General features: G+C 42.5%; 3 protein-coding genes across 6 annotated transcripts in view; 1 reads left to right on the top strand and 2 right to left on the bottom strand.

Annotated features, from left to right (window-relative positions):
• Positions 1–43: 43 nt before the first annotated feature.
• On the bottom strand, positions 44–6887 carry LOC138632531 (cleavage and polyadenylation specificity factor subunit 3). Its single transcript, XM_069718171.1, has 18 exons — positions 6711–6887; positions 6543–6606; positions 5825–5922; positions 5496–5624; positions 5219–5396; positions 5010–5099; positions 4742–4892; positions 4391–4566; positions 4129–4287; positions 3746–3892; positions 3483–3635; positions 3265–3373; positions 3071–3169; positions 2121–2215; positions 1604–1691; positions 1406–1472; positions 1201–1297; positions 44–1092 (listed from the first exon to the last, which is right to left on the bottom strand). Exons 1-18 carry the CDS (start codon positions 6779–6781, stop codon positions 991–993), a joined length of 2073 nt encoding a protein of 690 aa, XP_069574272.1. The 5' UTR covers positions 6782–6887; the 3' UTR covers positions 44–990.
• Positions 6888–7154: 267 nt separating this feature from the next.
• itgb1bp1 (integrin beta 1 binding protein 1) lies at positions 7155–10460 on the top strand. 2 transcript variants are annotated; one of them, XM_069718138.1, is made up of 7 exons: positions 7155–7261; positions 7947–8063; positions 8160–8238; positions 8318–8448; positions 8596–8688; positions 9052–9201; positions 9357–10460. In XM_069718138.1, the coding sequence occupies exons 2-7, from the start codon at positions 7992–7994 to the stop codon at positions 9426–9428; spliced, it is 597 nt and encodes a 198-aa protein (XP_069574239.1). In that variant the 5' UTR covers positions 7155–7261; positions 7947–7991; the 3' UTR covers positions 9429–10460. The 2 variants fall into 2 exon arrangements, with proteins under 2 accessions (XP_069574239.1, XP_069574238.1); XM_069718137.1 differs by having other exon boundaries at positions 7155–7271.
• Positions 10461–10788: 328 nt separating this feature from the next.
• Positions 10789–21352, bottom strand: part of asap2a (ArfGAP with SH3 domain, ankyrin repeat and PH domain 2a) — a 51836-nt gene continuing 41272 nt past the window's right edge. For 2 of the 3 annotated variants that reach the window (XM_069718133.1, XM_069718136.1), the window contains 12 exons: positions 20669–20858; positions 20434–20519; positions 20086–20201; positions 18983–19050; positions 18788–18895; positions 17651–17885; positions 16972–17124; positions 15985–16090; positions 15418–15476; positions 15209–15288; positions 14189–14308; positions 10789–12780 (listed from right to left, as the gene is read on the bottom strand). In XM_069718133.1, coding sequence (XP_069574234.1) covers positions 12706–12780; positions 14189–14308; positions 15209–15288; positions 15418–15476; positions 15985–16090; positions 16972–17124; positions 17651–17885; positions 18788–18895; positions 18983–19050; positions 20086–20201; positions 20434–20519; positions 20669–20858 — 1396 coding nt within the window. In that variant the 3' untranslated portion in view covers positions 10789–12705. The remainder of the gene's footprint in view (positions 12781–14188; positions 14309–15208; positions 15289–15417; positions 15477–15984; positions 16091–16971; positions 17125–17650; positions 17886–18787; positions 18896–18982; positions 19051–20085; positions 20202–20433; positions 20520–20668; positions 20859–21352) is intronic. The other variant, XM_069718135.1, reaches the window with a different exon arrangement.

Genomic DNA, 21352 nt, shown 5'->3' with positions numbered 1-21352 from the left:
ATGAAATATTTATAGCAACGTAAAGAAGGGACGAGGAAATAACGCTTTAAAGCTCGCAGTCAGATGGATATTTTAAAGAAAGTGCCTTTTGATGATATTTATTGTACAAATCGATAAGTTATATTGTTCCAGACATTTAACAAATAATATATATATATATATATAATAACTACCTAACCTAATAAATGATTTGGGAGCGGTGCTCGTCGGAGCAAAACACTGCTGTTTGGGTCTTTCATTGTCGGCTGCACCGACTTAAAGGATGACAACAACCATGGCCGAGCAATATACTTAAGGCATGTTGTACATGACCACCGGCCACGGGACTATTGTTGCACGCTGCTTGTCGTGAGCGGCGGCTTCTTCCCAGAAGCATTGAGTTGAGCTTTTCAACCATCCTGTGGAGGATGAAGCAGAACTGTTAAAATCTTCCAATCACTTTCGTTATGCGTTTAGAAATGACCAATGAGGATGGGAAAAAGAAAAAACGACAAAACCGTATTGTTGTGGTGAAAAAAAAAAATGCGCGCACACCCTAAAGAAATGTGAAGCCCTGCGGCTGATACAATTACTGAAATAATTCAATGCACACTTTTGAATCAGTAGACTGATTTAAACATTATACAATGAAAACATACATTTAGTGCGTTTAGAAATTCACAGTTCACATCACAGTTAAAAGTAAACACAAGTCTGTCATATCAGTGCATATTAGTGATAAACTCAGGTCAAACAAAACCTACAACGAATATACACACAAATAGTTAGCTTATTAAATACAATTAAAAGTGCTCGTATTATAAATTAACACTGAAATCGAGGGGGGGGGAATGACAGCTTATGCTTTTGCGTGGTTTTACAGTCACAAATCAGACTTCCCTTTGTGCATGGCGAAATATGTAAAAATTATTCTTTTTTTTTTTTTTAAAGCTTCTTAATAAAATGTGAAGCTCAACTGGTTAAAAACATGTCTGCAGCTCGTGTCTGTTCTCAGATGACCGGGTTCAGAGCGTCATAGAGCCGCTGCACTGCCAGTTCCACCATCTCTCTCAGGGAGTCGTCCTCTGTGCACTCGTCCTCGCAGCACACCGACTGGTGAGGGGAGGGGGTAAAAAAAAAAAAAGGAGGTCAGTTACAAAACAAATCCAGCACACCAAACACATTGTTCTGTCTTAGTTTGGCTGGCTGAAAGCTTCTCACCCTTGTTTCCAAGCAAATGTGGACCGTTTTCCCGTCCACTGTCACAGAGATGTTTTTACCATCGCTGAAGTCCACACAATCGACTCCAAACATGTCCCTGAAAAGATTAATCATCTGATTATCTGAGCAGATAAAAATTCCACAGGAGATCAGAATATCCACTTATACAGTGTTATTAAGAGAATAGATTTATTGTCGCACTCACTGCAACATGACTTCCAGCCGGGCTTGGTAGACATCCATGTCCACTATGGCAGTCTGGGTCTCCATGGCTGTTAATGAAACACAAATTAGATCACTCACTTCATGCCATTAACCACGCAGCTCATTAGAGCCTTCTTTAGTCACGATGATAAACAGGAAATGGGTTCACGTGAAAAAGAAGTGGTCGGTATCTACGGACCTTTTTGAGCCTTTGGGTTTGACTGGACTTCCAGGACCACAGTGGTGACCGCGTCAGCGTACATGTCATTCAGAGGGTTAGCGATCCACTGAAACACGAGACACAGAGGAAGGCTGGTTGGGCGAACTGCAGCTATTAAACAAAACTAAACTCCAACCTCGATCTCTGAGCAGAATACTTTAAATTCCCATTCAAACCTGGGACATGGCATTGGGCCTTTGTATTCATAAGATAAACCTCATGTCTGTATCAACAATCTGGAAGTGATTTTTTTTTTTTTTTTTTTGCCAGCACTTTCCACTGTGCTTTAGTAATGAGTTCATGTCTGAGCCTGAGTGGAGGTTGAGTTCTTCGAAGGCCGGTACGTCCGAGGCTCCATACCCTGCAGCTGAATTAAGCAAGCTGAGCACACGCAGTGAACAAAAGTAGCCTTGAGCAAAAAAAATAGCAGATTATGACATAGCCACTTCTCACAGGACCAAAAAGAGAGATTTCCAGTCAACGTCCTGCTGCTCACCTCCAGCAGCACCATGCCGACCTCGTGGATCAGAGTGATGTTTTTAAAGATCCTCAAAGTGTTCTTTTCGGTTCCTTCCAGCTCTTCCACATCACCTGAGACGCGCAGACAACATGGGGGGGTCAATTTCAAGGTCAGCGAAACAGCTGTACTCCACATTTGCAAAACTTCATAAACAAGCCTTATATATCAAACTGGAAAGTGATTTGGTGTGAGAGAAATTAAAACATCTCCTCACTCCCAGTGAACATGTATTAAAATGAGTAATTAATCATCTAAAAATGGTATCACCAGCATTATAAGGACTACTGACAGATTGTGATTAAAGATTAAAGAGTTTGGATTGGACAACTGCAGCTTATCATGACATCTGTGTGTGTGTGTGTGTGCTCTCTCTTCTCTCTCTAAAAGCTACTCGTACGTTACGTCCACGCTGAAACGAGCTTGTCGAGCAACGTTTCAGCCTGAACACGTAACGCACACACGACCTTTTACATACTCGTCACATCACGTTGGCTGAGTTAAGATCTGAGAAGTGAGACGAATATCACAGCAGGGCAGAGAATCTGATGCGCGACCAAATACGGTGCAACACCAGCGCTGCACGTAGAGCCGATAAGCCTCCGGGACACGGGAACTGTTATCAGCAGTAGCATTGCAAAATGCACAATTTACTGCACTCCTGTCATTCATTATGTTAAACTAACCACTGGTAGTCAAGGCTGATGAAGCTGTTGTCTTCTTCTTCTAAAAAAATAAATAAAAGGAGTCATGTGATGGGGGCGTAACAACTCAGAGGAGGACACATTGTGACTGATAAGACCCATTCAGGAAGTGAGCGTAGATGTGTGCCTCGTCGTTTCCAGAATAAAACGCAATCCTACAGTTTTTCAAACTAAAGTGTCGGTCGATGTACCCGGAGATTTCACTCCCATATAAAGAAGTCTTACCAGTGAGGTTTCTCAGATGGCAGACCAGCAGTGAGTAAGGCCCAGTGAAGGGGATGGCCTGGGCCTGCTTCACTGTGCTCATGGCCAGCTCTGTGTACGCTGCAGAACGGACACATGAAGTCAGTACAGCTCCCAGCAGACGCGGTTGTATGATGCAGCTTACCGGTACAAGACAACAATGAAAAGTGACCTACTGGACAGGTCGGACGGGTTGAGGATGTGGTAGTTGAAGTTCTTCTTCACCAGAATGCCCGACACCCTCTGACCCTGGATACACTTCTTATCAGCCAGAGAGCCCATCACCTGAGAGGAGGAGAGGTGCTTTATGTGTTTAACAAAATTAACAGTGTCAAGTTGGCAAGCGTAAGACTCATAAGTCAGAAGGAGCGTAAATCACAAAAAGTTTAGCAACCTTGGCGAGTTTCTCTCCTCTGAAGTTCAGCGTGACGGCCTCTGTGTTGCGAGGGTTGTGGACTTCGATGTGAACCTGGTCATTATCTTCGTACTCCCTGATCAGTGCAGCCTTCAGCCGGGCCATCTCGTTCTGCTCCCCGTGTACAAGGATCTGAGAAAAAAAAAAAAAACGTGCAATAGTTATGAAAGCATTTCTGTTTACAATTCGAAAAAAAATGATGACAGGTAACGGATTTTTTTTTTTCCTTTTCCCCTTCCTACCACGTGTGGTGGTTTGAGAGCCCTGATGAACTCGCTGGTCTGCTGGTAGTCGGTGTGAGCAGAAAAGGAGATGTAGTCCACCGACATCTTCAGCTGCAGCTTCTGGCCGGACATGGTGGTGATCTCCTCCGGCTCAGACATGATGTGCTGCAGAGCGCACACAGTAATCACAGTGAGGGCGAGATGTACTTATACAACACTTAATGTGGTTATACAAATTCACCGTTTCAAATTACGTCCAATTTGAATTTAGATTACCTGGAAATTGCAGTAAATATCTTCACTTTTCTCCAAGACAACAATGGAATCTATCGATTATTAGCTCTAAACACTATTTTTCACTTCGCTGAGAAACACTGTGGGCTGTCCTGCTGTGCTCTGACCTTGGCCAGCGTGCCCTCTACACAGTATCCAGCGATGATCACTCCGTTCCTCTTGTCAGTGCACCAGCTCTCAAAGAGCTCTCTGGAAAGTCCACTCTGCATCATCCCTGGAGACGCCATCACCACACTGGGCCCGATGTCATCGAAGTGATCCATGCTCTGGAAAAAAAAACACACACGAGTTAAATGGATGTTTAACTGTTACATGATAGGTGGTAATTAAGCCTGAAGAACTCCATTAAGAGCCCGTAACACTCTCCACCTTAAGATTGCTGATGTGCTTGAAGACAAAAGGGTTGTTGATGTTTATGGCCTTGCGGATCTTGTCATTCATTGCGTTGACGTAAGTCTGGTACACGGCCATGCACTTCTTGGCCAGCGATGAAGCATAATAGATGGGGATGTCGTGGAGCTCTGGGTGATTCTGCCAGTATTCATCTACAAGAGAACATAACACACTGCCTTTACAGACTCCTCTGATTGATGCAAGGAAATAAAGATCCAAAAAGTCAAAATTATCTTCAGAAACAACTGAAATACAAAAAGAGGGTCGATGGTGTCAAATGAGATGTTGTAAATGATCCAAATCAGGGAGTCAAACATGACTTCTAACCCAAGATAAGCAGCAGTTCCTGGGCTCGTCCCAAGGCAAACACGGGGATTAAACAGCGACCCTCTCTGTTGACGATGTCGTGGACTGTGTTGCAGAACCGAGCTTCACGCTCTTCCCTCTTTTCATGGATGTGAGTGCCGTAGGTTGACTCCTGCAGAAAGAAAAATAACACCATATTCACCACGTTGTAATCACCTAAATATCCTTTTAAAATAGGCTTCTGTGTGAACTATTACTATTTAAATGAATATTTTTGCTTTGGTCATACTATGATTAAGATGTCTGGTTTGACACTCGGGATTTCAGCTGCCATTAGATGCCGGTCTTCTTGTCGGGAGAAGTCTCCTGTGTACAGCAGCTTTAAGGGATAAAGAAGAGACAATCAATAGACTTGAACGATAAACGTTGTTTCTGTAAAGCAACCGGGCTTTCTGAAACAAAGCGATTAGACGATAAGATAAAAAAAAGAATCATTACTTTGACTCCGGCTATTTCAATCATGAACATGGCAGCTCCCAGCACATGGCCGGCGTGGTAGCACCAAAACTTGATCCCAGCCACTTCCTTGACCTCGTGGAAGTTGATGGTCTCGATCTTGTCCATGCTTTCCTCCAAGTCTGTCTCAGTGTACAGCATGTCGTCCGCAGAGATATTGCTGCAATAAAAAAAAAAAAAAAAAAAAAAAAATTGCAGGCTACACTGTAATTCAACAAATCAGAGTGTTTTCTGATGAGAGAGGTACGTTTGCGCTCACCTGACTTTGACGTAGTCTGATAGTAACCAGCGGTAGATGGCCTTCGTGGCGTGAGTCATGAAAGTCCTCCCTTTAAAGCTGGTCTTCTGGAGGAACCAGGGCAGAGCCCCGCAGTGATCCAGGTGGAAACTGATGACAGGACACACACATGAACCTCAGACCTCTAAATATGATCATCTGAAACATTATTTAAAGTAACTTAATTTGACCATCTGATTACAAGCAGAAGAACTCGTCTTGCTGAAACTGGTGCAGGAAATATATAATTCAATTTCTACTCATTTAAAACAGACTGTGCAGCAAAGAAAAGAGAGGAGGGATAAACTCACTGGCTGATGAGCAGCAGGTCGATCTCAGCTGGGTCGATCAAGTCTATGTAGGGGAGTGCGTCCATTCCCTCCAAGCCGGGGTGAATGCCGCAGTCCAGCTGTGAAACACAAATATTACTTTACCCAGTTCACCCTGGATGATCCACTCAGTATCAATACTGCTCTATTTATTTTTCCAGTTGTAGGAATCAACAAAAAAAACAATAGCATGTTTCAAATATTAGAAATAAAAACAACAGATTGCAATTTTTAAAGCCTGCATAAAATAAGAACATAAAATTGCAGGTTGTATTCCTTCAAATATATTCATGCTGTTGTCAAACACGTAGGTATGAAGGTTTTTGACTTGAGAGCAAAGGTTTTCAATTTGCAGCAAAAGTCTAGTTTCATGAGCAAAATTCTTAATTCTGTGACCAAAACTAACAAAACTGCAAAAGCAAAATTTGTTTGCAACGCAATCATTTCTTTCTCAGTTTGTATATTTTGACTTACAAACGTGCTTTTTGATTGCAGTGCAAGAAATTTGCTTTTAAAACTGTTTTTATTTTTTCGCTTGCATAATAAAGACACAAAAATACCTTCATAGGTAGTCGTTAAAATATTCAGAAATCAGAAATATCACTGAGTAGAAGAAAATCTTTAGACATTTTTGACAAAGGTACAGAATATATTTATATATATAAATGAAGTCATAGAGCAGCACGCAGATCATATTTACCATAATTTTCCTTCCTTTGAACTCCAGGATGATGCATGACCTCCCAACCTCCTGACCAGCACCGCTGTAACATGAGAGAAAAAAACATTAAGAATAACATTTATTATTATTATTATTATTATTATTATTATGCAGAAGCAGCCGCTCAAAATCGCTAAATTAACTCACAGTGGACGAATTAAAAGCTGGTCGCTTTCTTCAGCGGGGACGATTATATCTACTTTGCGTTTTGTGGCCATATTCGCAAAATTTTGTAGGTCAATTTAAAAATGGAAAAAAATAAACGGGATCACATTGGTACTGTGTTTTTGTTGAATGAACGGGAGGGGCGGGACTCGCGCAACGGCTGACTTCCGGCGGCGTGTGCAAAATACCGCCGACTCGAATCAAGAGCGTCAATACAAGTTCCGGGACAGCTGCTTTTGTTTTTTGCCCTAACATATATAAAACAACAATAAAAAAAATAAAATATTTTTTACATTAAGCGATATAAAGACTCAAAAATATATATAGTATTCACAGACGTGTCTGGTCAATATTCAACTTTAGAAAATCCCTTTTTTTGTTGTTTTTGGATGGGGGTGGGTGGAGCGTCCCCTTTAAGTGGGGTTGGGTGGAGGCTGCTCAACTCGAAGGGAAACTGAAGAGTCAAAATGAGGTAAACAGAAAGCGCATCTGAGGGAAAATTAAGTTCAGACGGTGCATTGAAGACGGCGACGGTACGAACAGGTATGCTTGTATTTAAGTTCCCTCACGCCACTGAATTATTCACTGCGTTAGTGTTGAACCAACTCCCCAGTAAAGTCCTCGGTTTCTAACTTTTTTATTTTTTATTATTTTTTTTTTAAATGAATGCGGTGGGGGACATTTAAGGTGGAGTAGGAAGAGTTGGGGGCCAAACGCGTGTTTTTAGTGTGCAGCTGCGCATTGTTTTTGTTTATTCCACGTAGTTAAACGACAGCAGGTCGACTCAAAACGTAACCTGTTGACTCATTTGTAATTTTTGTTTAATTTGTAATTTTCCGGCTCCTAACCCTTCAGACACACCGACCGACTCCCATCACAGTGATATTGGGCTCTGACGTCATTTTACTCTGACGAGGTTGTAAAAGCAGCACGTGCGTCGGATAAATTGGTTTCCTCTTTTAATTGGTGCCCCCCTTTGAATGACAAATTAATTTAACTTAAAAACTTTTAAAAGGTATTTCTAAATAAATAAATATAGCTTTATTAACAAACACTATTAAAATATATATATTTGCTGTGTATCAGTGACTGCAACGAGTGAAGCATGAATTATTCAAAATCCAGACAACACTTCATTCAATTATTCATAATCTCCATTGAGACTTGAGGAGGCAGTGCTGCTGCGTGTTTGTGACGCCGTGATCTGTGACGTCGCAGGTCGGAGGGCGCTTGGAGAGCTGGATGCGGTCGTCATGGTGAAGGATGTTTCGGAAAGTCAAAAAGCGCCACAGCAGCAGCAGCTCGCAAAGCAGCGAGATCAGCACCAAAAGCAAGGTACAGTAACTCGCACGCGGGTGTGTCACGACAGAACCGCTGATCTTCAGTTTTCATCCGGCCAACACTGTCCGGTGTCTCTTTGTCTCTCTGCAGTCTGTTGACTCCAGCCTGGGAGGACTTTCCAGGTCGAGCACCGTTGCCAGCCTCGATACAGATTCCACCAAGAGCTCAGGTCAGTGTGACCGTCGTTAAACTTGTCTGCACATCGGTGCTGCCCCTCTCTTTTTAATTGTTTGTATGGTTCCCTGTAGGAAACAGCACATCCGAGACGTGCGCCGAGTTCCGGGTGAAGTATGTGGGATCCATTGAGAAGTTACAGTTCGACATGAGCAAGACCCTCCAGGAACCTCTGGACCTCATCAACTATATCGATGCTGCTCAGGTAAAGGGGCCGCAGATATTCAGTGACAAATTTAAAATAGCAATAACGGCCGCCCCAGTTTTACCCGGTCCTACGGTCATCAATATAACATTGTTCATTCACAATACAATGGAGGAGATGCTATAAATGATGCGATTCTTTGCACAGCAAGACGGAAAGCTGCCTTTCGTGCCCGCGGACGAGGAGATGGCTCTGGGAGTGTCCAAGTACGGAGTCAAAGTGGCCTCCCTGAACCAGTGTGTGAGTAGCGGACCAAACAGAAAAGTGATATGCTGTAGCGAGTGAATGCTCATTGATTGGACTCCGCAGTATTGCCGAGTCATCAATACAGCCACGCAGCGTGGTTTATGAGTTCAGCATCAGGTTATATTTTTGTCATGGTTCTGCACAAAGCTGCCGCCTCAAATATTTCAGTCATCCCTGCAAAGTTCCCTTGACATTTTTTTTTTTTTAACCCAATTTGGCTTTTAACATTTGACCTGAAACATTTTTACCTCTCCATAGAAATTTGCCACTGAGCGCTGGCATCTTTCTTGACCACGTAGTAAAGATCCTCGTGCTGATTAGTCGGTAATCCCCCGTCGTTAACTGTACTCTTGACAGGATGTGCTGCATCGGCACCCTCTCTACCTGATCGTGCGCATGCTGTGTTACGACGACGGCCTGGGTGCAGGGAAGAACCTCCTGGCTCTGAAAACCACCGACACGAAGCAAGAGGAATGCAGCATCTGGGTGTACCAGTGCAGCAGCTCGGTGGGTGTGAAGGGAAAACTGGATGGAGGATATTAGAAATGAAGACTAAAGATTTGTGACAGTAACATGTCCATGACCTGCCTGTGGTTACTGAATACTGCCGTTTTCCTCTCTCTCTCTCTCTCATGTGCGTTGCCTTCTATCTGTCTGAACAGGAGCAGGCTCAGTCCATCTGCAAGGTGCTGTCGGCTTCTTTTGACTGTGCTCTGACATCAGACAAATCGTGAGGCCGCACGAGGAACAGATGGGAGACGAGTGAAACGAGTGAAAGTGAAACAACTGCAAAACCAGAAATAGCTCATTTATAAAACCACCACGGCTGCATTGCAACCATTTCCCTCGTTTTTCAACTTTGCTTTATTATCTGGAGTCGAGGTCACCTGGAGGGCAAATAAGTGACAATTTTGTGACCTTGTGTTGATAAAAAAAAAAAAAATCCTGCACGTGTTGGGTACCGTTAATCCTCCCGTCATCCTCCGGTTGAGACAAAACTACTGTGAATTTGTCTGAATATTTTTCTTGGACGTTGTTTCCGTTACCTCACCTGTCAGTTCGCCCTTTCAAAATAAAGTAACGTTCAGAGAAGAGGGAAATGTTTGCCTTTAAAAAAAAAAAGCCTTTGGAACTAGCAGTGTAATTTTTAACTAATCATATTTAATATAAGTCATGGTACGAAAGGCTACACAGTGTTTTTATTAATGGGAGACACTATGACACAGATTTGACAAATGCTTTTCTTAATGAGGAAATCACCGAGATCCCTTCACAGGTTTAGGAATAATTTTGTGTGTGTGTGTTGTGTATTTTTTTAACTGCAGTTTTGGTTACTTCAGCTGTAACTTCAACTTTGCCCGAGATCTTATATTTTATCCCTTTTGGGTTTTTGTTTTTTTCAATTTGTGTGATTTATCCATTTTAATGACTTATTTGAGTTTGGTTCTCATTTCTATTTACTGCGGATGTGCGGTGAATTTCTTGGTACCAAAAGTTTGATGTGTTTTGTTTTTTGTATTTAACGTCATGATCAAATCTGCATTAGATTAAGTGACACCATGTAAATTCAAAGAGGCTGGGGAGTCACATAGGAAACATTTTGGGGGAAGAATTTGTTGACCGGTGCGGTACTAACTTGACTTTGTACGATAACAACCCACGGCCTCCTTTTCACTGTGATCCTGTTGAAAATGTGTGACGGTAAGCAAAATGAAAGTATTTGATCTGGTACAATACAGCTGTGATTAAAGAGTCATTTTGTTTTCTGTCAGTGTCGTATTTACTTTTATGTGCTCGATTGATCTGAGCTATTGCTAAAGCATTAAAAAAATATATATATATTTTTAAAGGTGGCTGTAGACATGCTGAATTATTCTCCATCAGAGGGAGCTCTTGATCCGTCTGGCTTTTAGCTGGAACTCGCACCAGTCAAGCTGTTTTAAAAATGCAGGTCATCAGCTTAAACTGCAGCGTTGGGCTGAAATGATTTAAAACATTTGATCACCGGAATAATGTAGCAAAAGCAGGCACCATTACTTCTACAAATGGGTCATAAATTCCTCAATACTTTAAAGAAACAACAAGAGCCTGGTGTTATTTCATATTTTATTATTCCAGTTTTATTTTCTCATTTACTTGCACAACAGAGTTAAGAGTCAATGTAGTGATCCACAGACGGTTAATGAGAATGAATTGAGTTTATTTTCCCAGTTGTGTGTGTATGAGTGTCTGGTGTTTACACCGCACACACACACACACACAGGTCCAGCTGAGGTCGTATCTGTAACTGCTCATCACCACAGTGCATTAAAAGACATTTACTGCCCACATTAACTCTGCTCTTTTTTTTTTTTTTTTTTTTTTTTTACATTTAAATATCCACAAACAAAACCAAAATCTATTTACACGAATATTTTATTAAATCTTCCTCTTTCCAGTGAGTTAATATTAAACATGATGAAGAGAGCGCATCAGCTACCATTCACATGCGTCTCTTGTCATTCACAAATCCATGGAAGGCTCTGGGTTCAGGTTAAATGCCTAAATATGAACAATATGAACAGATAGAAAGTTGCTCTGCAACAAAACAGAAGTTAATTACACTGTATGCTTTATATTTGTTTACACTTTAGATAAACTCATCTTTCTACATCAAAGGGCCCCAGAGATGTACTGGCATGAGGCTTAAGCTGCAGGAAGGATCCTCCTGCCTCTCTGGTTGTCAAAGATACAGACTTACTATCGCTCCTTTGGGACAACAAAACAAAGATCGGCCTGTCAGAGTGCGAGTGTTCTCAAAAGCGAGAGTAAGCAACAAAAGTCACAGAGCCAACTCCCGCTTTTTATCACATTCCCGAGCTCATCGTTGATTTCCTCTTATTTTCATACTCTTTCATTTGCAGCTTATTCTGTGCAGACAACACATGCACACACAAACACACACTTCCTCTTCCTCTAATAAGGCAGATGACAGGCGGAGACAGCCTGAGGATCAGACTCGGTGCAAAAGGTAATTACTGGCTGCTGCAGCTCCAGTCGGTGCCAGCATTTGACCAGAGGAAGAACTGGAAAGTTGCTATTGAATGTGATCCACCCACGCTAAAATAGCACAGGCTGTGCGTGTGTGTCTGTGTGTGTCTGTGGGAAAGCATTCCCAGAAGACATTTGAATTTATTTGCAGCTCTATTCAGTCTATTCACACCTGAAGAAATGGGCGCTCCGGGGTGTGATGAGCTGGAGGCCACTTTAACATGCAGCTTCTCCCTTTTCAAAACGCCAGTCGGTCCTTGAAAGGAGGACAGTGAAGCGCTCCCTTGGGTGCAGCTTCCAGCATGTTCCAGGGTTAACTTAGCACCATTAGAAAAACCTCCACACAGGAGGGCTACTACAGGTCTGCAGAGTTGCACCTATAAGCAGACATTTAAAAATCGCTCATGCGCAGATGTGGAATGTAAGCATGTTGACTAGGTTCACATTTACATTTGTTATTAAGTTAAAATACACTGCTGTATTCTTCTCAGTACTGTCCTTTTAAAGGAGTGTCTGTACAATGCAGCCGCACCGAAAAGCGATGAAACAAATACTGTACATACAACCTTCATTATGTCAAATGTCAACTTATGATGTAACGGATAAAGACAAGAAAAGTGCATGTATTGCGAGAGGTCGTTCACTACAATCATCTTTTTTTTGTTGTAATTTTTAGAGTCTGTGTCACGAACATTAACAGCAAGCATTAAAACCACATACGGTCCCCACGGGTCCCTCTGGGACGCCCCGACTCGGTTGCCTTGACGACACCCACACACAAAGGTGCAGCCAAAGTTGATGCTACAGCAGTGATACCTAAGCAATCTCACTCAAGACGCCAGCGGAGATGATGATGAGGATGATGATGATGACGATGTGGACAACAAATACTGGGACGAAGGCGGATGTATTTGTTGACGGAGACGGGTGAAATAGGGACGCTGCATCCCGCGACGCTTCCTAAACACCCAGGGTGACCTTTCAGTCAGCGATGAAGTGTACGAACGTTACGGGGAAGGCTCCTCTTCTCATCGGGTCTCCTTCGATGTGGCCCAGCTGTTAAGAAAAGAGACGAGAGGCGAGGTCAGAGGATCATAAAAGGAAGGACAAAAGACTTTCTTTTTTTTTTTTCTGAATTTGTCAGGAAGGGGGTCTAAAATATTTGACTGCATTCAACAAATTGAGTAATCTAAAGGACATATACAACACCACTAAAACACACAAATAGGATTGAGTGATCAAAAAACAATCTGTTTTCCAGTAAATTGCCGTTTTTACCAACATGATCCCATCTTGATTCTTAAAATCCCAACATTAATGTTTGTGACTGTTCTTGGTATGTTTGTGTACGTTCATGCTCATTTTTATGCACCGACTGATTCGTTTATATAAAAGTACACAAAAAGGTTATTCAGCTAAAGATTTCAAAATATACCTTTCATGCAAAATGAGTACAAATCAGGATTTTCTGAAACAAAATTGAATCGTACTGGGAGATCAATGACAACATCCATCCCTATGAAACACCATCACGTCACAAAAATATCTCAGCAATATTATTTAAAGGACTTTCCTCTTTTATATTACCTTGGGTGTTAAGAAGACAGTACTTATTATCTCCATATAAGTCATTCTAAACGTCGTCTACACCTGAAAGTAAAAAGCTAGGACATGTTTCTGCTCCGACAACGTTCATAGAAGGCTACAAATGAAACACGGCGAGCCACTGAAGAAAAAACACAAAAATAATATCAAGTGGGGATCCAGCCTGCTTTGTGGGTAACTGAAACCACATCAGAGTTCAAAGTCATATTTAAAACATTGTCTTCACCCGCAACAAAGCATCCTTCCCTCATTTATGTTGCTTCACTTATTGAATATTTTTTACACGCAAGAAACCCACAAATGAAAGTGGGAAGATTCATGTCATATTATAGGCCTGTTTGAAAGCAAAAGTGCAAGTGCTGCTTCATTACTGTGCTGTGATTTCAATATCTTAAACAGAACGATAACGCCGCTGGATGCTCGGAACATGGCGTTGACCTCGGGGAGGGGTGGGGGACTTTGGGTCCATGCAAGGACAGACAGAGACAGAGAGACAGAGAGAGAGAGACTGACTAAATACGGTCATATCTGCAGGGGTGGCTCAGAGGAAAACAAGTTGCAGCTGGCCGACGATCACACAAGGGGCTCCACAGAGGAAGCAAACAGCAGGCGGAAAAAGAGGAGGAGGTGGCGGGGATGTAGGCCAGAATGAGGTCATGGCTTTTTGCTTTTGGCCACCATGGTTACCGAGCGCGCCGACATCCACGGCGGTGGAAACAGAACCGGAGCTAGTTACTTGGACTGGGAGCGCTTTGTGCTTTAAATCCGAAAACAAGTATCTAAAATGACCAACAACAAAAAATAATAATAATAATAACCTACATGTGTACATCAAGTCTCCTGCATGAGAGATACTCACCCACCACTCCTGGTCCTCCTCTCCATCCACCACGATTACCTCGCCCTCTGAGAAGGTCAGCTCGTCAGGGTTGTCGGCTATGCAGTTGTAGATGGCTTTCACTCGCTTTGGCCTCTGCTTCTGAGGGACAGCAGCCAGCGCACACGGGTCATTTCATGTTTGCGCAGATGAAAAAGAAAAATGTTCAGAATTGTGCGTTTGTGTTAAACACGTTTTTTTTTTAAATTTTTGGGAACAAATGCAAAAGGCCTGTGAAACCCGAGTGGGTGTCAATGCTTTCGTGCAACCCTCCTCTGTCATCATCGGTCAACATGTTAAGGACAACTCACCCATTTTTATTTTTTTTTAGAGCGCGGTGGAAACATGTACATTTATTTCCAGCCATACAGACAAAAGTTATTGCGGCTGACAGCCTACCAATAAAACAATAAGCTGCAGAGATAACCGATTTCCGCACACACAAGACAACTGTGTTGAGACATAACGCTGCACAAGCGTTTCCACATATCAGTGCAAACAGAAAGGAAACAGCACAACAGATCCAAAACAGCTTAATCCAAAGCCAAAATGCGGTCAACAGGAAACACGAGCCCTCCCTTCCCTGTGATCATCAAAAGCCAAAGAAGGTGAAATTACACACACCCACGACCCAAAGGCACATATGTGAATGCACAAAAACTTTTATATCTGGCTCCCACCAAAGTGACGCCAAAGTTGAATTTGATTTAGATTTAATCTGACTGCTGTTACCGGGTACAACACAGACCAGGCGGCTAATTAAACTCGCCCTCTTCCACCGAAAAACAGCTGAACAACTTCTCAGCTCAGACTACAGGAAGGGAATTTATTTCCCAAGTAGACACTGGAAGCGCTGAAACAATAGGGGAGGGAATTGCACAACACTAATGAAGGAATAAATCGTGACTTGGAAAACAAGCTGCCGACGAATCTGTACTACAGAAGGAATGAATAAGCAAAGTACAATCCGGACGATAATAAGAGGAAGAGTGAGGCACTCACCGGGTAGGCCTTCCTCGGCATCGGGGCTGGAGGCAGAGACTGACCTACGGAGTTTTGGGGGCATCCTGGCACTTCCTTAGCTGCAAGCAGGAAAAGGAAATTACATCACAACGACAACAAGACTTTCCACAGGATCTGACGGATAGTAAAAGAAGTTGAGTTTCTGTACACTGCACGGTTTAAAGAACCTGTACCAATAATTCACTCACCAGCTCTTTCAATGGATGCTGTTCGATTTAGAGGTCCTCTGTTGAAGCTTTTATCATTGCTGCAAAAAAAAAAAAAAAGAAAAGAAGAAAGAATAAAAATGGGCTCCCATCAACAGAGTAATAATCAAATTGAGAAACAAAAAAACTGCCCGACAGCTCTCTGCAGCTTTTTTACAGATTTATTACAGCACTATCAGCCCTGTGGGAGACACAAAGACAAAAGGACGACTGTGGAGGAGAGTTATTACTCGTCTGGCTCGATGCAGAGTTTAGCCTGGAAGCTAATGAGGCGGATAAACAGCAGCCATGTACTCTCATTCCTCTCGGGAAGCAAATACATTACATCATTCAGAACAGCAAGATACACAACGCCGGACTAATGCATAATGTTCCTGCGTATGTGTAGTGAATTATATGAGCCAAGTGTTTTCTTGTGAATGTAATGCAGCTGGAAAGACACTAGTGAACTTTGGTTGGGTTTAAGTGCATGCTGCCATGACATTTAGGTCTGCAGACATACAAAGAATTGCATCGGCTGAATATGCACGCGTGTTTTAACACTCTTACCCTGCAGGGGATTTAGGTGGCACAGTCCTGGACCCCAGCGGCCCCTGGCCCGACTTCGACTGAATGCTCAGGGCTTCCATCTTCGCCACAGAAGAAACACACAGACCTGGAACACAACGTAATTCTTTCATTTGCATTCTGATTATACGTTTGGGCTTTTTTTTTTTTTACACAGATAAACCGAGATCAAGAACAGCTACTGAGACACGCTTGTGATAAGAGCATTTAGGTCAACAATGAGCTTTTATTCTGAAAACAAGCTGTGTGTAAAGGTTCTCAGCCATTCAGGTCACGCTTAATTTAAGTTTTATCCAAAAGGCAACCGGACCTCTTTAGTTTCTTGAACACCTTTTGCCTCTCATCCAAAAGGTTTCAGTTCTGACTGACCGGAGAAGAGTTACAGGTTTTAACTTCTCAACTTCTCGTGGGGTAGTTAACACCTTAAGGAGTTGTTGAAAGTTGTTGAGGAGAATTTTCAACAGACACTGCATCCCCTGTACAATTCAACCTGAGTGACACTGAGGCTGAAGCTTGTCCTACAGCAGTATAGTGAATGCAGTACAATGCAACGACTTCAAGAAAGTCTCGTGGCCTTTGCATGAGACAATCATTATCAATGATGATTGTGTTTGTTCATGATAATTACATACATTTTTTTTAAATTTATATTTTATTTATTATGTTAGAAATTAGAAGAACACTAACTTGGAACATTAAATCCAAAAACTTTGGTTATGATTTAGTACAGATTTTTTTGTCCATAAAGAAAAAAACAACTGGGAAAGACTTTAGCAAAGTATGATTTTTGTTGTCGTTTTGTGTCTTTTCATCTAATATAAAAATGAACCATTTAAATGGCGTCTTCCAGTAAACTGTTTATTATAAACTGCACTGAGCTCCAGACAAAAAAACACTGATCTATGCTAACATGCCCTCACCGGAGCCGTAGTCACGGGTGCATATCGACAGCAAACTAAGGGCCTTTACCTCCCGTTGAAGTGAGCCTCATGGGGGGGACAGGAGGATGCATGTTGGGGGGGTCTGAGGACGACCTCTGTCGGCCAACCAGGTCTAAAGGACCCGGCTTCCAGCTGCTGGACGCCGAGGACTGACTGATTCCTCCCAGACCTGATAACTGGACTGAGAGAGATGGAAAAGGAGAAGGGATTATTAAAATGAAAAAAAATTATGTCGATGGGGAGAATGCAGTGCGCTTGCCAGAACTATCGTCCGCTATCAAAGTTCAGTCGTTTTTACTGCATTGTAATTGAGAGCGACAGTAAAAAGGGGAGAGGGAATGTGCAGAATGCCGGAGAGGTGAGGTGGACAACACAGCTGGTTATTTCTCCTGCGCTCTGTTGGCAGCTCTCCACACACTCACTGATGCTGTTAAGGACCGGCTGTGGTGAGCTTGGCACACAGTTAACTAAAAGAATTACAGCAAATTGATCAACAACTTTCTGGAAAAGACCTCCGATCCATGCGCCTCTGACGGGACGTTCCGAAGCTTCAGAGACATCAGTGGCGTTTCAACGGGTGAAAATATCGCTTCCCAAAACAGGCAAATGGGCCGCTTTCAGTTTATCGAGGCTATCTGGATTTTAATCTTCTCAATGTAAACTTTTAACACGTTAATTTTGTTTCTGATACTGCTGCCTGAGCTTACCCAGGTTCCTCGGGGGCAGGGGCGGAGCGGAGGTGGTGGCGGCCTGAGTGGGGCTGGTGTTGAGGATGGTGCCGTAGGTCTCGTTGTTGACCAGGTTGGGCATGTAGGTGCGCGGCTTGTCCTTGGCGAGGTTGGCGGCGTCGCGGCCCGCCGAGCCCAGGCTGGACTGGAGGTGGGAGTTGCTGCCCGGGGTGTAACAGCTGACCGGACGCTCGTCTCTCCGGTGAGGACTCGGCTGGAGGGAGCAGCGAGAGGTCAGAGGGTGGGTCAATTGTCAAGTACAAAACCAAGAAAACTATCTCTTCATTTTTTAAATTTTTTTTTTACATTTTACAGTCCCTTCTGAAATTATTTGCCACAGAAAATGTCTGCTGTGTAACCTCTGCTATGAGCTCAGGTCCAATCAGATCAGGCTTTCACAAACCACATTTACTTCAATGATATCAAAACAAAAGAAAATATCAATTTGTCATCTTTCGGGGTTCTTTATGGAGGTTTCTTAGGTCTCTTTGACCTCTAAGTGCTGCTGATTCTTCACCCTTTTTGGTTCCCTCTTCTGAATTTGATCCCCCACCACCCGAAAAAAAAAATCTGATGGTTAGGATACATGTTGCATTTCTCCTCTCTCCTTTGCTGTCAAATCCCTGTGATTATACAGAAACATTTTGCCAACCCCTTAAGTTTAGGTAAAATGAAATCACTCAAACATCTACAACACACAAAAGACACTTTTTTGCCCTCAACCGAGCCGTTACCATCTTTACCACACTTACAAAACCGTTCCCAATTTTACCTCAAACAAAAAAATCAACAACCTGCAATAAACTTCAAGTTCAGTACTTTTGGCAGCACTGACAGCAAAAACACACAAATAATCCGAGAGCATTGATTAGAACGTACAATAGGAATGATGAATTCAGGTTTTCAGTTTTGGATCCCAAGATATTTTATTCATTAGGAACAAAACAAAAGAAAATATTCCCTTTCCGAAATTCTTCAAAGCTTCTCAGCTTGATCTTTTTGTCTGATCAGCTGCTATAAATCAGATTATTTTTTTTCCCCCTTTCTTTGAACTTTTCTCACCATTTTCACAAATACAGTATTATTATTATTCATGTTCACCAAACTGTCACTCACCTTCTCATCCAGGTCCTCGTCGCTCTCATCCAGGTCTTCATGCTGCAGGCACCATTCGTACTCGACGTGGACGTGGGCGTTGAATTTTCCTGCCAGCGCTTGGTTTAACTGTAAACACAAACAAAGTGACTGACAGCTCTTCCACCGTTGCAGGCGGTGATGCGCAGAAGCCGGCTCTGAACACAGTGAACTCACCAGCTCCTCGCACTGGAGGTGTTTGAGCCTCCGAGCGATATCCAGTGGCGTCTCACCGGTCTCATTAGCTGGAAGGGAAAACAACAGACGCATATAATCACTGTTGCATCCACAGTCCGCATGAACACAAACACGCAGCCCATTTTCTTCCCCTCTCTTTCATTGTAACATGAGAAATGTGTAATTAAGTCTTTTCCCACACTAAGCCACTCCGTGCTTTCTCTCTCCGTGTCCTCCTCCTCCCCTCTGCATGTGTTATCTGGTTGTTTTGCTGATTTCCGAGCGAAGCAGGGCGATTAGTGTTGTGAGAAAACTCGCCATGCTCTGTTTTTTCAAGGGCCGAACTCCTGGGAACTAAACCTGAGAGACTTGGAACAAGGAGCGTTTGTATGTTTGAGAGCGAGACGTTGGGAGGCGGCCAGAGGAAAAAGTGTGTGTGAGACAAGTGTGCATATTCAAATACTACAGCAATGTAAAAACAATCGGTTGCAAGTTCTGCATTCAAAATTTGACTGTGGTTAAAGTATATACAGTAAATACTAACCGCCAAATGTTATCAGTCATCGTAGTTATTATTATAAGTATTAAACATAAGTTATTTTTAACATTGGTGGGTTCAACTTATGTTATGTAATGTATATTTTAGATGTATCAACACATTAGCAGCATTTATGCAGAAGTTAAGCTTTATAGTATATATGTAAAGTATATGTATTTAGTAGTTATTCATGTGCAATAAAGTCTTAAAAACTTCCAAAGCAGTCGAGATACTCGAAACAAGGCCAAAAAAAAAAAAAGGCACCAGAATTATGAAAAGCTTTTAATTCCAGATTAAAGAGGAAGTGGTTTTTTTTATTTTTTAAAAAAAGGGTCAGCAAAATTTGTAAAGTTATCTGTTTGTAAAATTTAGGAAAGTGAAAAGTAGGTTTTTACATTTTTGAAATACAGTGGAAGGAAAAGTAAGAAATAGCAGAACATGGAAATACAATTACCTCACAAATGTGTTGACAATATTTCAGTTAATGTACCTAATTAGGTGCTACACAAAAAGAAAGACAGGGAACACTACAGCTGCACTGTTTGCTGCTGGTTTGCTTCCTTACCGATCTCTATGGAGGCTTTCCCCCGCAGCAGCAGCTTCAAACACTCGCTGTTGTCGGTCAGGCAGCAGTAGTGCAGCGCTGTGCTGCCTTTGGCCGTCTGCTTATCCAAATTTAAACTGCCAGGGGACACAAACAGAGGAGAAAACTTTATAAAAACTTTTCTTTCTTCTGTTCATCCCCACTAGATATCTAATCTCCTCCCAACTACAGATAAAAAAAAAAAAAAAAAAAAAAACATTCTTAGAATTTCTTTTTTTTCTTTTTTACAGGGGATCTCTTAAATGTTTGCTGCAGAGTCTCAGCACACTGACTTCTGGTTTCCTTCTGTTGTTTTCCTCCCGTGTTTACCTGTTCTGAGTGAGGAAGTCTACGATGTGAAGAGACGTTCTATCCACCAGCCTGACTGCGAGATGAAGGGCCGTCTCCCCTTGTTCCTGATATATAAAAAAAAGATGAAATATCTGCATAAAGCCTCTTGGAACATGAGGTGTTTTCACGGGGGAGAGCCAAAAACATGCAACACGGAAAAAGCGACGCAGATCAAGTTCGATGTCACGGCAGGAGAAACGCTTTGTGCACTGACGTGTCCGTTGGCGAGAGGAATGGGCTCCATGAGGTCGACCCCCTCGGCGTAGACCTGGATGAGGGAGAAGATGTCTCGCGACTTCACTGCGTCGCACAGCGTGTGGAGCCGTGACGTCGAATCGGGACACTTCTTCCTGGCGAAGCGTTTCTCCGTGTATTTGGCTGTGATGAAGTCTTTCCTCGCCTGCCTGGTGGAGAACACGGGGACAGATGTTCTTTAACAGCTGCTGGATCTCTTTTACAATAAAGGTGTGTGTGTGTGTGTGTGTGTGTGTGTGTGTGTGTGTGTGTGTGTGTGTGTGTGTGTGTGTGTGTGTGTGCGCGGCGCGATTGTACATCAAATTTATAGATGCACCGATTAACAGCCGCTGATCAAAACTATTCTATAAATATACGATGTTGTTTTGTTTTTTAGCAACCATCTAAATGTGTGGTTAAAGTTTATAATAGTCTTCATTTCCAAGTAGAAGCAGCCATATACAAGCCATAAAAAGTACGATAAAATGTTTCTCTGTCTTAAATCATGTTACACCTGCAATCTACAGGTGAACATTTTGATGAAGGAACAATGAAGCATGCAGCCATGTCCACCGCATATGTGGTATTATTATTGAGACCCTTTGCTACAAAATCTTATATTTTTCTGAATTTAGTAACTTCCAGGAACCTGCGACAAGCAGGT

The sequence above is a fragment of the Brachyistius frenatus genome, unplaced genomic scaffold (genome assembly GCF_029030835.1).
Source record: "Brachyistius frenatus isolate BFR_SWC_R1_liver_20210118 unplaced genomic scaffold, ASM2903083v1 Contig_187, whole genome shotgun sequence".
Lineage (NCBI taxonomy): Eukaryota > Metazoa > Chordata > Actinopteri > Embiotocidae > Brachyistius > Brachyistius frenatus.
The sequence above is the reverse complement of the archived record's forward strand: the minus strand, read 5'-3'. Positions and strand labels throughout refer to the sequence as shown.